The 15,689-nt window shown below is 44.9% G+C and overlaps 1 protein-coding gene across 1 annotated transcript in view; it reads left to right on the plus strand.

Moving 5' to 3' along the window:
* The window catches only part of ryk (receptor like tyrosine kinase), a 203,943-nt gene that overhangs the window by 103,462 nt on the left and 84,792 nt on the right, over window positions 1–15,689 (plus strand). Inside the window, exon 8 of the mRNA XM_034180694.1 lies at window positions 1,253–1,261. Within this exon, the coding sequence (XP_034036585.1) occupies window positions 1,253–1,261 (9 nt within the window). The remainder of the gene's footprint in view (window positions 1–1,252; window positions 1,262–15,689) is intronic.

Consider the following 15,689-nt stretch of genomic DNA (forward strand, 5'->3'; position numbering starts at 1 on the left):
ATTTCTGGATGGCTTTCATCAACCTCTGGGGCCTTGCCACTGCGGAGTTGTTTGACTACCTCAGTGACTTCCACCAGGGAAACTGATCCTCCATCAGCTTCCAGCTCTGCCCGTACAATAGAGGGCGCTCCTGTCTGATGCAGGAGTTCCTGAAAGTGTTCCTTCCAGCACCAGATTACATCCTTAATTGAAAGCAACAGAGTCCCATCCTTACTGTTGACAGCTTGGATGGTTCCCTGTTTTCCCCTCCTGAGGTGCCTCACGGTCTGCCAGAAGCACCTTGGTGCTGACCGAAAGTCCTTCTCCATGGTTGCTCTGAACACCTCACACACCTTCTGCTTTGCCTTGCAAGTGCCTCCAGAGTCCTCAGAGATAATAAATCCTGGAAGGACTCCTTCAGTCGGACAGTTTCCCTGACCACCGGTGTCCACCATGGTGTTCAAGGGGTGCCACCCCTTGAAGCACCTAAGACCTTCAGGCCACAGCTCCCCGCTGCAGCTTCAGCAATGGAAGCTTTGAACCTTGCCCATTCTGGTTCAGTGCCCCCAACCTCCACAGGGTTGCCAAAGAAGCTCTGCCGGAGGTGTAAGTTGCATTTTTTTTGGCAAACAGCCTCTAGTTCCTGTAAATTCCTGGGGTGTCTTGCATGAATGCACGTTTAAGATCTCCCCCAGACTGACTCAATGATATTGAGGTCAGGAGACTGAGATGGCCACTCCAGAACCTTTACTTTGTTTGACAGTAAATGGCTTCACACAACCACTAACCATGAGTGAAAAAAACATTTTTGTGTTATCATTCATATTTGTGAAAAATGGGCAAAAAAAAAAAATCAAAAATTTTGGCAGCGTATGTAAACCTTTGAGCACAACTGTGGGTGTGTGTGTGTGTGTGTGTGTGTGTGTGTGTGTGTGTGTGTGTGTGTGTGTGTGTGTGTGTTGTGTACGACGTCTGTTAGAAAAGTATCCGACCTTTTTATTTTTTTCAAAAACTATATGGATTTGAATCATGTGCGCTTGCATCAGACAAGCTTGAACCTTCGTGCGCATGCGTGAGTTTTTTCATGCCTGTCGGTTGCGTCATTCACCTGTGGGCAGGCTTTGAGTGAGCACTGGTCCACCCCCCTCGTCAGATTTTTATTGTTTAGGAATGGCGGAGCGACTGCCGCTTTGTTCCATGAAAATGTTTTCAGAAACTCTGCCAGACAGCCAGATGGAAACCATTTAGAAGATTCAGATGGCTTTCGGTGAAGATTCTATCGGTATCACACGGATTAAGGACCATTAAAACTGGATTAAAAAGGGCCCATGGCGGCGAGGGCGCACCACACCCCGAGCGGCCATCGACAGGCTAGAACGAGCAGATCACTTCCAAATTTAAGGCTCTGTTGATGCAGGACATCATGTGACAAGCAGAGAAGTTTCAGAAGAGGTCGGGGTCAGCACTTTATCGGCACATTCCACTGTTAAAGGAGATTTTGTAATGAAAGATGTGCGGACGGATTCGTGCTTCGCGACGCAGTCCGCTCATGGCGCGGGACAAACAACACCTCCGTGTTGGAAGTCTCACAGGACAAGTTGGAACATGCCCAGCTGTTAAACAATTTCTCTCGGATACTCACTCGACTGAAAAGCCACCGAAAAGCCGTCTGAATCTTCCAAATGGTTTCCATCTGGCTGTCTGGCAGAGTTTCTGAAAACATTTTCATGGAACAAAGCGGCAGTCGCTCCGCCATTCCTAAACAATAAAAATCTGACGAGGGGGTGGACCAGTGCTCACTCAAAGCCTGCCCACAGGTGAATGACGCAACCGACAGGCATGAAAAAACTCACGCATGCGCACGAAGGTTCAAGCTTGTCTGATGCAAGCGCACATGATTCAAATCCATATAGTTTTTGAAAAAAATAAAAAAGGTCGGATAGTTTTCTCACAGACCTCGCATGTGTATATGTATATATGTATATATATATGTGTATGTGTATATATGTGTATATATATGTATATGTGTATATATACACTCAACAAAAATATAAACGCAACACTTTTGGTTTTGCTCCCATTTTGTATGAGATGAACTCAAAGATCTAAAACTTTTTCCACATACACAATATCACCATTTCCCTCAAATATTGTTCACAAACCAGTCTAAATCTGTGATAGTGAGCACTTCTCCTTTGCTGAGATAATCCATCCACCTCACAGGTGTGCCATACCAAGATGCTGATTAGGCACCATGATTAGTGCACAGGTGTGCCTTAGACTGCCCACAATAAAAGGCCACTCTGAAAGGTGCAGTTTTATCACACAGCACAATGCCACAGATGTCGCAAGATTTGAGGGAGCGTGCAATTGGCATGCTGACAGCAGGAATGTCAACCAGAGCTGTTGCTCGTGTATTGAATGTTCATTTCTCTACCATAAGCCGTCTCCAAAGGCGTTTCAGAGAATTTGGCAGTACATCCAACCAGCCTCACAACCGCAGACCACGTGTAACCACACCAGCCAGGACCTCCACATCCAGCATGTTCACCTCCAAGATCGTCTGAGACCAGCCACTCGGACAGCTGCTGAAACAATCGGTTTGCATAACCAAAGAATTTCTGCACAAACTGTCAGAAACTGTCTCAGGGAAGCTCATCTCCATGCTCGTCGTCCTCAACGATGTCTCGACCTGACTCCAGTTTGTCGTCGTAACCGACTTGAGTGTTCAAATGCTCACATTCGCTGGCGTTTGGCACGTTGGAGAGGTGTTCTCTTCACGGATGAATCCCGGTTCACACTGTCCAGGGCAGATGGCAGACAGCGTGTGTGACGTCGTGTGGGTGAACGGTTTTCTGATGTCAATGTTGTGGATCGAGTGGCCCATGGTGGCGGTGGGGTTATGGTATGGGCAGGCATCTGTTATGGACGAAGAACACAGGTGCATTTTATTGATGGCATTTTGAATGCACAGAGATACCGTGACGAGATCCTGAAGCCCATTGTTGTGCCATACATCCAAGAACATCACCTCATGTTGCAGCAGGATAATGCACGGCCCCATGTTGCAAGGATCTGTACACAATTCTTGGAAGCTGAAAATGTCTCAGTTCTTGCATGGCCGGCATACTCACCAGACACGTCACCCATTGAGCATGTTTGGGATGCTCTGGACCGGCGTATACGACAGCGTGTACCAGTTCCTGCCAATATCCAGCAACTTCGCACAGCCATTGAAGAGGAGTGGACCAACATTCCACAGGTTAAAATTGACAACCTGATCAACTCTATGCGATCTATACTGACTGGTATCCCCCCCCAATAAAACAAAACTGCACCTTTCAGAGTGGCCTTTTATTGTGGACAGTCTAAGGCACACCTGTGCACTATCATGGTGTCTAATCAGCATTTTGGTATGGCACACCTGTGAGGTGGGATGGATTATCTCAGCAAAGGAGAAGTGCTCACTATCACAGATTTAGACTGGTTTGTGAACAATATTTGAGGGAAATTGTGATATTGTGTATGTGGAAAAAGTTTTAGATCTTTGAGTTCATCTCATACAAAATGGGAGCAAAACCAAAAGTGTTGCGTTTATATTTTTGTTGAGTATATATATATATATATATATATATATATATATATATATATATATATATATAAAATATAGTGGTGCGCACAGTTCTGATAATCTGCTAACTGCTAATTAGCGAAACTAACTTTTTTGTTAGCTGATTAGCTTTTCAGCTAACTTTGAAAACTGTCATCGGACCAATTAACCTCTGTTAAACTTAGTTCCGATAACTTTTAGACCACTAACATATTTTTGCAGGCATAGTGAATGAAGCTTAACAGTTAAAAACATTTGTAAAGCCTGAAATCATGCATTTTAGTGCCTGCCTGTTATGTGTTAATGCTCAAAGAACACCTGTTTGGAACATTCCACAGGTGAAGAGGTTAATTGGAAACAGGTGAGTGTCATGATTGGGTATAAAGGGAGCATCCCCAAAAGGCTCAGCCGTTCACAAGCAAAGATGGGGCAAGGATCACCACTTTGTGAACAACTGCATGAAAAAATAGTCCAACAGTTGAAGAACAATGTTCTCAATGTTCACTTGCAAGGAATTTAGGAATTCCATCATCTACAGTCCATAATATAATCAGAAGATTCAGAGAAACTGGAGAACCTTCTACATGTAAGCGGCAAGGCCGATAACCAACATTGAATGCCCGTGACCTTCGATACTCAGGTGGCATTGCAGTGGAAAAGTGGAAAAGCGTGCTGTGGTCTGAGTCCACATTTCGAATTATTTTGGAAATTATGGACGTCGTGGCCTCCGGACAAAAGAGGAAAAAGACCATCCAGATTGTTACCAGCGTGAAGTTCAAAAGCCAGCATGTGTGATGGTATGGGGGTGTGTTAGTGCCCATGGCATGGGCAACTTACACATCTGTGATGGCACCATAAATGTTGAAAGGTACATCCAGGTTTTGGAGCAACACATGCTGCCATCCAAGCAACGTCTTTTTCTGGGACGTCCCTGCTTATTTCAGCAAGACGATGCCAAGCCACATTCTGCACGTGTTACAACAGCGTGGCTTCGTAGTAAAAGAGTGCAGGTACTAGACTGGCCTGCCTGCAGTCCAGACCTGTTGCCCATTCAAAATGTGTGGCGCATTATGAAGCGCAAATACGACAACAGAGACCCTGGACTGTTGAACAACTGGAGTCGTACATCAAGCAAGAATGGGAAAGAATTCCACCTACAAAGCTTCAACAGTTAGTGTCCTCAGTTCCCAAACGCTTATTGAGTGTTGTTAGAAGGAAAGGTGATGTAACCAGTGGTAAACATACCACTGTCTCAGCTTTTTTGAAATGTGTTACAGGCAGCCATTTCAAAATGAGTAATATTTGCACAAAAACAGTGTGAACATTAAATATCTTGTCTTTATGGTGTATTCAATTGAATATAGGTTGAAGAGGATTTGCAAATCATTGTGTTCTGTTTTTATTACATTTTACACAACGTCCCAACTTCATTGGAATTAGGGTTGTAAATGAAATTTTTATTTCATACCTGTCAGTCATATCTTGACCTCTGTAACTAGTATTATTGCAAGAGCAGAAAGGGCTCTGATAACATCTGGCATAGAAATCTGAAAGTTCCAGAAAAATATTTTGTATTCAGATCAACATATATATATTAACACATCAGCTGAGATTATTTTAAATATATCACAGTGTTATGACAACATTTATACAGTGAGACAAATAAGTATTTGATCCACTGTTGCAAGTTTCCTCACTGTAACAGTTTGTTAGACTATAAAAAATTTACAGTATTGACCTTCTGGAATTGAAGCCATTACTGCAGTTTTCATGCCAAAAGACAATCGTCAGACAACAATTGCCTTTTGGCATGAATTTACTGTGAGTTTTAATGCCAAAAGGCAATCATCACACAGCAAATTCCTTTGTTGTCTAACGATTGCCTTTTGGTTTGAAATGTAGAGTAACTGCTTCTATTCCAGAAGGTCTATACTTGAAATCATCATATGTTACGATTGTAATAGGTAATTGTAGAGTACGTCACTGAGGAGGTGGCAGCAGTATGTTTAATCAGTTGAAATTATTTTAATTATATTATTTAATTATATTTATAATTATAAATTATATGAATAAATAAACATTTTTTATTTGTTTTTGCGTGGTTTTCCATTGATGTTGCCCTGCAGGCTACAAGATTGTATGACATTCAGCTGAAAGGTGTCACAACATGAACCATGTCCACGTGTTCTATTTTGTTTATGTTAAACATCATATACGAGTTTTAATAATTAACGTAGTTATTAGTAAATAACGTAGTTTTAATAATTATAGCAGAGTTGATAGCAGATTGTTGCACATGGAATATATTTTTAAAGACTAGATTACTATCACAGCTATCACAGTTCTGCATACTTTCAGGAGTAGCTGTGAACATGAGAATTATTCAATGTCATCTGTTTTGTATAATGAATAAGGCCCATTAATGAAAAGTCTAATTTAAAAATACCATTAATTGAAACCCCACCCTTTCCCTAACATTCGTAAACTTAGGCTTAAAGCTTGAATTGATTTTATGGAACTGGTATCTTGATTGGCTTCTTACAGGGCTTGTCAAAATCATGGTGACATGCGGGAACTTGAAAACAAAAACTTAGATATACTTAAAATGTTAAAAACGTTTTCCACCAAGCATATTTCCTTGGTCCATTGGAAATGTGTTTGTGTACAGGTTTTTGAGCATCTATAGTAACTGTTTGAAATTACCTTCGTCATACATTGGTGTGTGTGTGTGTGTGTGTAAGAAATAGTAGCTATGTACACCAGTTTAATGTACAAAATCTAAATTTCCATAATATACACTCAATCCAAATGACATCATTTGTTTGTGAACAACAATAAACATGCATTTTTACAGTTGATTACATGAAATTGCCCGTTGTGAAGTAATATACATCAGGTACATGTTAAAAATTCAAAGAACCGCTGAACAGCATGCTTTAGTTTGTCAGGAGATGCCTCAAGTCCACAGTTTGCCCCCCAAAAAAATAAGTAAAAACAAGTTAAGATCAGAAAGTATTTGTAGCATATGCTGCTCTTTCCCCTTTAAATGAATTCTTGTTGAAATGGTATTCACTACTTAGCAGATTATCTGACTAATGGGACAGAAGATTTGGGAGAACAATACTGTTTTTCTTAATTATCAACCTTATGATCAATTAATAATGTCAGTGTCTAAAACCAATCAGGGGACTACGCTTTCTAAATGAAGCATAACACTCTGATGGCCCGCTGTCTACTTTGCATTCTGTTTGATAATGGTTTAAGAAGAGCATTATGTGCTTACCTTTGTGAATAAGTAGATTTAACATCCAGCTGCTGCAAAGATGTTCATGAGCTTCATGTAATTTGTACTTTCTAAACAGCAACATGTTGGCACAGAGGCCAAAAACCAGATTTTTTTAAACTGCCCCAGTTTGTAAGAGCAGGAATTTATCTGCATCTTCTGCATCCTTCTGCATCCTTCATCCATTCATGAGCTGCTGTCATCTACATTCCCCAAAAAAATTCTACCTAGCACTGCCATTTAACTTCTCCTGGTTGTATCCCTTTTCTTTGTTTTTCACTTTTTTCACTGCTTTAAGTTTTCTGTCTTGACGCTTTGATGTCTTCCTTGGTCTACCAGTATGTTTGCCTTTAACAACCTTCCCATGTTGTTTGTATTGGTCCAGAGTTTATACACAGCTGACTGTGAACAACCAACATCTTTGCAACATTGCGTGATGATTTACCCTCTTTTAAGAGTTTGATAATCCTCTCCTTTGTAATAATTCATTTTTATTTGTAATAAAAATAATTTTACAGGGTGATTCCATAATTTATTCCTCAGAATTGAGTCCATATTTTTTCCCTCTGCTTGGTCTAAAAAAGTAACCGTTACTGACTGCCACAATTTTTTTTCTTCCTGATTTCTTATAGTGTTTCTTAAAGCCAGAACGTTGCCATTTGAAATGACTTTAGTTTTGTGTCATGTCTGTGATCTGCTTTTTTTTCTACAAAATTAAACAACTGAATGAACATCCTCTGAGGCCGGTGATTCCATAATTATTGCCAGGGGTTGTAGTTGCTAGGGACTGTTATGTCAGGTAACACCTGTTTATATCTGTGGTTAACTGCTTTGTCAACATTATCTTCTGGCTCCTTTTTTTCAGCAGCATACAAATTGCAGATAACATACAACATTAACCACAAGAACAACACATATCTGTTGAAGAATCTGTTTCTGGGATTTGATTTCTACCATAAACTACATTATCGGCTTGGGGTGATTAGGACACTATACCACAAGGCTGAAAAAATTCCAATGAATGTGTAATCCATCACCATGGAAGGTGAGCATCTGAAGTTTGTGGATATCCACATTGGGCTTTTGTGGAGTTGGCAACTAGATCCAGCAAAGCAAGAACAGACACATCAATTCAAGACAAGAGAATCTTATCTGTTATGTTGTTGGAACATCTAAGAAGCTTGAGAAACTTTGTAATACACAACATTCCTGCTTTCCTCAAACCCATGAACACGCTGTGATAGATTCCTGTACAGACAAAGGATCAGACTCAATATCACAAGTAGTGTATGCTGTTTGTGCTCTTTGGTGCAGTGATGATGATGGTTCAGACATCAATGTTAGTGTAAAATAAACAGCCACTGCGCAAATGCATGACGTAGCACCAAGCATCAAACTTTGATCACATCAGATGAAGCCAACCCATAAGTGCAGTTCCTTCCCACAGGACTCAGTGTTAAAGCGGTCAGCTTTAGAGCAGAAATAAACAGGTTTACACGCTTGTACAAAAATGGTTTTGGTTTCTATAGATGGTTTTCTCCTTCATGAACGCTTATGATTTTTTTTTTCTGACGTCTTAGTTTAAGACATTTAAGTCATGAAGTTCTGTAAATTTGGGAGTGTGGCAATTTGAAGCAACAGTAGCTGAGGCCCAGTGTCTCTTGTAGAATCCTTTAGTGCAGAGGTTGCTCAGTAGTGTACGGCTGTGTCTGTTGGAGTATTTTATTACAAACGTGGAATAATATGACTTATTGTGTAGTGAAACTTCCTAATGGATCATCTGAGATGTTTCTGTTGTGTTACTTGCCTGAGTGAATTCTTGTCACATTTAATGTTGCACGTTAACAGCGTTAGCACTTTTAGCAGCTGTCGGTAGTGTTTATCCAATAGGTCCACTTATGCATGATTACTGAGAGAATAAGCAACTCATAACTTTCAATGTACACACCAAAGTAAATCATTAGAAGAACCACTGTGCACTCCCCAATCACATGATTTAATAACTCCAGAACCCAAAGCTAAGTCCTTCGGACTCAAAGAGAGGAGCGGATTCATGTGTCTTTCTCGCATACAGAACCATGTGTTGCTCCACCCATTTCTGCATTAATGAGGTTATTGTACTGCTGCTGTCAACATGGCAATGCCCAGAACATGGCCACACATGGGCTTCATATCAGTTGTTCCAGGTCTGTATAGAAATCCAGTGGGTGACATCATGCAGGCTTTGTCCAGAATATGTGCAGTCTATGCCCAGCACAGAAGGAACAACACCTTGAGTCAGGGGAGGTCTAATGCCCAATGTCCATATAGTGCTATTTTTCTGAGTGGCAGTGTCCATCCATCCATTTTCTTCCACTTTATCCGGAGTCGGGTCGCAGGGGCAGCAGCTCCAGCAAAGCCCCCCAGACCTCCCGATCCACACACACCTCCCAAAGCTCCTCCGGGGGAACCCCAAGGCATTCCCAAGCCAGCCGAGAGATGTAGTCCCTCCAGCGTGTCCTGGGTCTTCCCCGGGGCCTCCTCCCAATGGGACGTGCCCGGAACACCTCTCCAGCAGAGGCGTCCAGGGGGCATCCGGAAAAGATGCCCGAGCCACCTCAACTGATTCCTTTCGACGTGGAGGAGCAGCGGCTCGACTCCGAGCTCCTCCCGAGTGACCGAGCTCCTCACCCTATCTCTAAGGGAGCGCCCAGCCACCCTGCGGAGGAAACTCATCTCGGCCGCTTGTACTCGCGATCTCCTTCTTTCGGTCATGACTATAGATGAGGATCAGAACTTAGATCGATCAGTAAATCGAGAACTTTGCCCCCCTACTCAGCTCTCTCTTCACCACGACGGTCCGATACAGCGACCGCATCACTGCAGATGCTGCACCCATCCGTCTATCAATCTCACACTCCATCCGTCCCTCACTCGTGAACAAGACCCCGAGATACTTGAGGCAAGGACACGCCACCGACCTGAAGAGGGCAAAGCACCTTTTTCCGGTCAAGAACCATGGCCTCGGATTTGGAGGTGCTGATTTTCATCCCGGACACTTCACACCGGCGGCTGCAAACCTCCACAGTGCACGCTGAAGGTCCTGATTTGACGAAGCCAACAGAACCACATCGTCCGCAAACAGCAGAGACGAGATTCTGTGGTTCCCAAACCAGACCCCCTCTACACCCTGGCTGCGCCTAAAAATTCTGTCCATAAAAATAATGAACAGAACCGGTGACAAAGGGCAGCCCTGGGGGAGGCCAACGTGCACTGGAAACAGGTTTGACTTACTACCGGCAATGCGAACCAAGCTCCTGCTGTGGTTGTACAGGGACCGGATAGCCCTTAGCAATGGACCCCGGACCCCGTACTCCGGAGCACCCCCCCACAGGGTGCCCCGAGGGACATGGTTGAACGCCTTCTCCGGATCCACAAAACACATGTGGACTGGTTGGGCGAACTCCCATGAACCCTCGAGCACCCGATGGAGCGTGTAGAGCTGGTCCAGTGTGCCGCGACCAGGACGAAAACCACACTGCTCCTCCTGAATCCGAGTTTCAACCATCGGTCGAATTCTCCTCTCCAGTACTCTGGAATAGACCCTACCGGGGAGGCTGAGGAGTGTGATCCCCCTATAGTTGGAACACACCCTCCGGTCCCCTTCTTAAACAGAGGGACCACCACCCCGGTCTGCCAATCCAGAGGCACTGTCTCCGATCACCACGCAATGTTGCAGAGGCGTGTCAGCCAAGACAGTCCCACAACATCCAGAGACTTAAGGTACTCAGGACGGATTTCATCCACCCCAGGAGCCTTGCCACTGAGGAGCTTTCTAACCACCGGTGACTTCGGCCTGGGTAATGGATGAGTCCGCCTCTGAGTCCCCAGTCTCTGCTTCCTCTTCGGAAGACGTGACGATGGGATTGAGGAGATCCTTGAAGTATTCCTTCCACCGCCTGACAACATCCCCAGTCAGGGTCAACAGCTCCCCACCCGCACAGTAAACAGTGCGGGTGGAGAGCTGCTTCCACCTCCTGAGGCGTCGGACGGTTTGCCAGAATCTCTTCGAGGCTGACCGATAGTCATCCTTCATGGCCTCCCCGAACTCCTCCCAGACCCGCGTTTTTGCCTCTGCGACCGCACGGGCTGCGGCACGCTTGGCCTGCCGGTACCTGTCAGCTTCCTCCGGGGTCCCACCTACCAACAAAGATAAGTAGGACTCCTTCTTCAGCTTGACAGCATCCCTTACTTCCCACTTCCCGCGTCCACCGGGTTCGGGGATTGCCACCGCGACAGGCACCAGAAGCCTTGTGACCACAGCTACGAGCGGCCGCATTGACAATGGAGGTGGAGAACATGATCCACTCGGACTCCATGTCTCCATCCTCCTCCGGGATCTGGGATCTCTTTCCCGGAGGTGGGAGTTGAAGACCTCGCTGACAGAGGGTTCCGCCAGTCGTTCCTAGCAGACCCTCACGATACGTTTGGGCCTGCCAGGTCTGACCGACTTCCTCCCTCCCAGCAGATCCAACTCACCACCAGGTGGTGATCGGTCGACAGCTCTGCCCCTCTCTTCACTCGAGTGTCCGAGACACGTGGCCGAAGGTCAGATGATACGACTACAAAGTCGATCATCGACCTCCGGCTCAGTGTGTCCTGGTGCCACGTGCACTTATGGACATCCTTGTGCTCGAACATGGTGTGATGGACAAACTGTGACTAGCACAGAAGTCCAACAACTGAACACCACTCGGGTTCAGATCGGGGAGACCGTGCTTCCCGATCACCCCCCTCCAGGTCTCACTGTCACCCCCCACGTGGGCGTTGAAATCCCCCAGGAGAACAATGGAGTCCCCAGTCGGAGCGCTATCTAGTACTCCTACCAGGGACTCCAGGAAGGTCGGGTACTCTGCACTCCTGCTCGACCTGTAGGCCGAGACAGTGGTGAGAGACATGTCCCCGACCCGAAGGCGTAGGGAAGCGACCCTCTCGTTCACTGGAGTGAACTCCAACACATGGCGACTGAGCTGAGAGACAACAAGCTCTCCGCCTCTCCCCGTGGGCAATGCCAGAAAAATGAAGCATCCAGCCCCTCTCCAGGAGTTGGGTACCAGAGCCCAAGCTGTGCGTGGAGGTGAGCCTGACTATCTATAGTCGGTATCTCTCAACCTCCCGCACAAGCTCAGGCTCCTTCCCCCCCAGCGAGGTGACATTCCACGTCCCAATAGCCAGGGGCTGTGAGCATGGACCGGGCCGCCGGGCCACCCGCCCTCGACTGCCACCCAATCCTCTCTGCACCCGACCCCCATGGCCCCCTCTGCAGGTGGTGAACCCACAGGAGTGAGTGGCAGTGTCTTTCTGAACTTTTCAGAAAGGTGATTTTGATATAATTGCAGCGCCTTTTCAGACAACCAATCAGATGAAGTAAAACCTTTCACCATCACGTAAGGAGGTTTTTGCTGTTTGTGTCTACAGTTAGCTGCTTTCTAAAAATCTATCATCAACAAAGAGACAAAAAAAAAACTAATCTGGGATAGCTGATTGGACAGATGCCGTGTTCCTGCTGAGGGTGAGTGCTTTTTAATCATCATACATTATAAGTTGCTAGCTGTTTATTGTATATTATATGATACTTCACACATGCGTCATGGACAGCACATCTTGAAGACCATCAAAAACTCTTAATTTCTGTAAACGTTTGGAAATGGCACTTCCAGAGTAGGGTGGTGCCCCCTGCCGTCTTCTGGTGTGGCATTGTTTCTTTGTCAATGCTTTACACCAGGGGTGTCCAAACTTTTTTTAGTGAGGGCCAAATACAGAAAAATAAACAAAGGGCCGGGCCACACACTAGGTGACATATTGTGTATTTCTAACTCACCTATAACGTGAAGAACATTGCACTCAGTGGGAGCAGTGATGCTGTCCTTTGGATTAAAGGATGGCTGACATGTCAGGAGAAAGTTTGGTGGTTGAGACACGAAAGACTTCACAGAGATGGCTATCAGTCATTCTGGTCTCAGTCTGCTTTTGTTCTGATTTAACCGAAAATGTTTGTTCACATATGTATGTTGAGCCGAACAGGCTCATCATTCTTTTTGCATGGCGTCTCATCAGAGGAAACTTGGCGTTATCCAAACTCTAATAGAATTCAGGGAGGGAGAGAAGCTGATGTTGACTCTTCAGAGAATCATCACATTGCATTTCAATCAGTTCTAACTGCAGACTCTCTTCCCTTCTTCTGCATCCACCAGGAAGGGGGTCGAGAACAGCTTGATTTGTTTTTCAATGACAGAAAAATCTTGGAAACGCTGGTTGAATTCTGTCACAAGAGATGCAATCACAGAACGTTTCTCCTTTTTAGCAGAAAGGTCGGCCTTTGGAAAAGCAGACTTGATTCAGACAGCGCCGGGAAGTGTGCAGCATTAAAGCCTCGTAGTTGTGTCGCAAACAGGCGGAGCTTTACACAGAAGGCTTTCATGTGCGCATACAGGTGTGGTACCAGCTATTCTTTGCCTTGTAGGTTCTTGCTCAGTGATTCAGATGATGTGTAAGATCAACTAAAAATGCCAGGTCTGCCAGCCACAGAGGGTCACTTAGTTCATGAAGAAGTCGGCCCTTCTCTTTTAGAAGCTGGTCGATTTCTGATCTCAGCGAATAAAACCGTTGCAGCACAGAGCCGCGGCTGAGCCAGCGCACATCAGAGTGGTAGAGTACATCCCCTTTTCAGCATCCACATCAGATAGGAAAGCCTGAAATTCTCTGTGGTACAGTCCTCTAGCTCGAATTATGTTGACAGTTTTTACAACAGTGTTCATCACATCACCCAGCTGGACAGTCTTGGCACACAGTGCTTCTTGGTGGATTATACAGTGCATCCTAACAGCCTCACCTCCGCTCTCTTTTACCTTGGCGCACACTAATGATGCCATTCCTTTGCGCTCGCCCGTCATGGCCGGAGCTCCATCCGTTGTTACTCCACAGAGCTTGTCCCATTTAAGCCCCATCTTTTCAACTGCCTCTGACACAGCTTCAAAAATCTTTTCCCGTCGTCGTGCCTTTTAGGCTCATCATATCAAGCAGTTCCTCCATACAGCAAAATGATCATCTACTTCCCTCAAAAAAATTAACAGTTGCGCGGTGTCTGTGGCATCTGTGCTCTCATCGCATGCTATCGAGTAAAAATCAAAAGCACAAGCTTTGTCTCTCAGCTGAAGTTTCAAGTTAGCTGACAAGTCCTCGATTCTCTGCACCACTGTATTTCTGGATAAGCTCACATTGTTGAAATCCGCACTTTTTCTGGGCACATTATTTCTGTGACTTTGATGAGGCACTGCTTTATGACTTCATAACTTGTTGTTGTGGCGTTTTCCTCTATTTTGTTAGCACGAAAAAAAAAATTGCTGTTGAGCTTGCAGGCTAGCTGCCATTTGCTTGACTTTCTGTGTTCGTTCGGCACCGGTGTACGATGTGTAGCTCTGATGTTTGGTCTCATAGTGCCGACGGACATTATACTCTTTCATCACAGCAACATCTTCATTACAAATCAAACAGACACACTTTCCGTTGATTTCTTTGAAGAAATACTCATTTTCCCACCGTGTTTGAAATCTTCTACATTCACTTGCTATTTTGCATTTCTTCAGTGCTGCCATTTCTTCTTCTTCGGTGCTGTAAGTTTTTCTTCGCTTAATTTCGTTTCTGTGGCTGGCTAGATGGAGCCAGCGGCTGGCTCCATCTAGTGTTCAAACTGAGAAGTGCAACAAAGTTGAGCTCAAGCTTCTTGTGCGGGCCATATTCATTATATTTTCAGAATTTGCTGCGGGCCAATAAAACTGAACGGCCCGTGGGCCGTAGTTTGGACACCCCTGCTTTACACCATGCAGCATAGCATGAGTGTCAGTACAAGCTTTAATCAAAGTGTTTCAGGTCTGTGTGCCAGAACTGTCCACATATGTCAGGCACTGCATACACAGTTATGATAGGTTTAACAAAAAGGTACCGTTGGAATTCTGTAGAAAGAATGATCGAATAATGGCCATTTACGTAACGTATGAGCTCGTGTCTGAGACGAGCTGAATTTGCAATGAGGTTGGTGTTGTTGAGAGCTAGCAGGTCCAGACAGGATGAGATGGTAGGGGTGGAGGGAGACACTTAAACACTAACCCTGTTGTTAGGCTTCATCTCTGCTCCTGTTGAAACATAAGATAAGGTTAGCCTCAGGGCTCGGATTTTGTTTTTTTTTACTGCTTTCTAAGTTTATTTTGATAGTTTATGTTCTTAAGCGGCATTTAGCTTCATTTAACCTGGAGCGTTTGGGTGACAGTTTAGACAAAGAAGCTGATGAACGTGCTCACTTGGCTTTTCCACATCATGTGTTTCTGAATTGCTCTCTGTAATGAAAGGTCCTCTGAGCTCCGGTGAATTGCTTCTGTCAGTGAAACCGTTTTACCCCATTGGAAAACAGAGCATTTTTATTTAAAGAAACAACATGCTTGTCCACTTGTCTCCAGCAGCCATCTCTGCAGCAATCCACCAATCAGGCCTGTGTGGTAGATTGGCCAAAGGGAAGCCACTCCTCTGTAAAAGACACATAGCATCCCACCTGGAGTTTGCCAAAAGGCACCCGAAGGACTCTCAGACCATGAGAAACAATATTCTCTGGTCTGATAAGACAAAGATTAAACTCATTGGTGTGAATGCCAGACCTCTTGTTTGGAGGAAACCAGGCACCATCCCTTATGCAGACATGTAGAGACATCCTGGATGAAAACCTGCTCCAGAGCGCTTTTGACCTCAGACTGGGGCAACTGTTCATCTTTTAGCAAGACAGTGACC

The sequence above is a fragment of the Thalassophryne amazonica genome, chromosome 10, assembly GCF_902500255.1.
Source record: "Thalassophryne amazonica chromosome 10, fThaAma1.1, whole genome shotgun sequence".
Lineage (NCBI taxonomy): Eukaryota > Metazoa > Chordata > Actinopteri > Batrachoidiformes > Batrachoididae > Thalassophryne > Thalassophryne amazonica.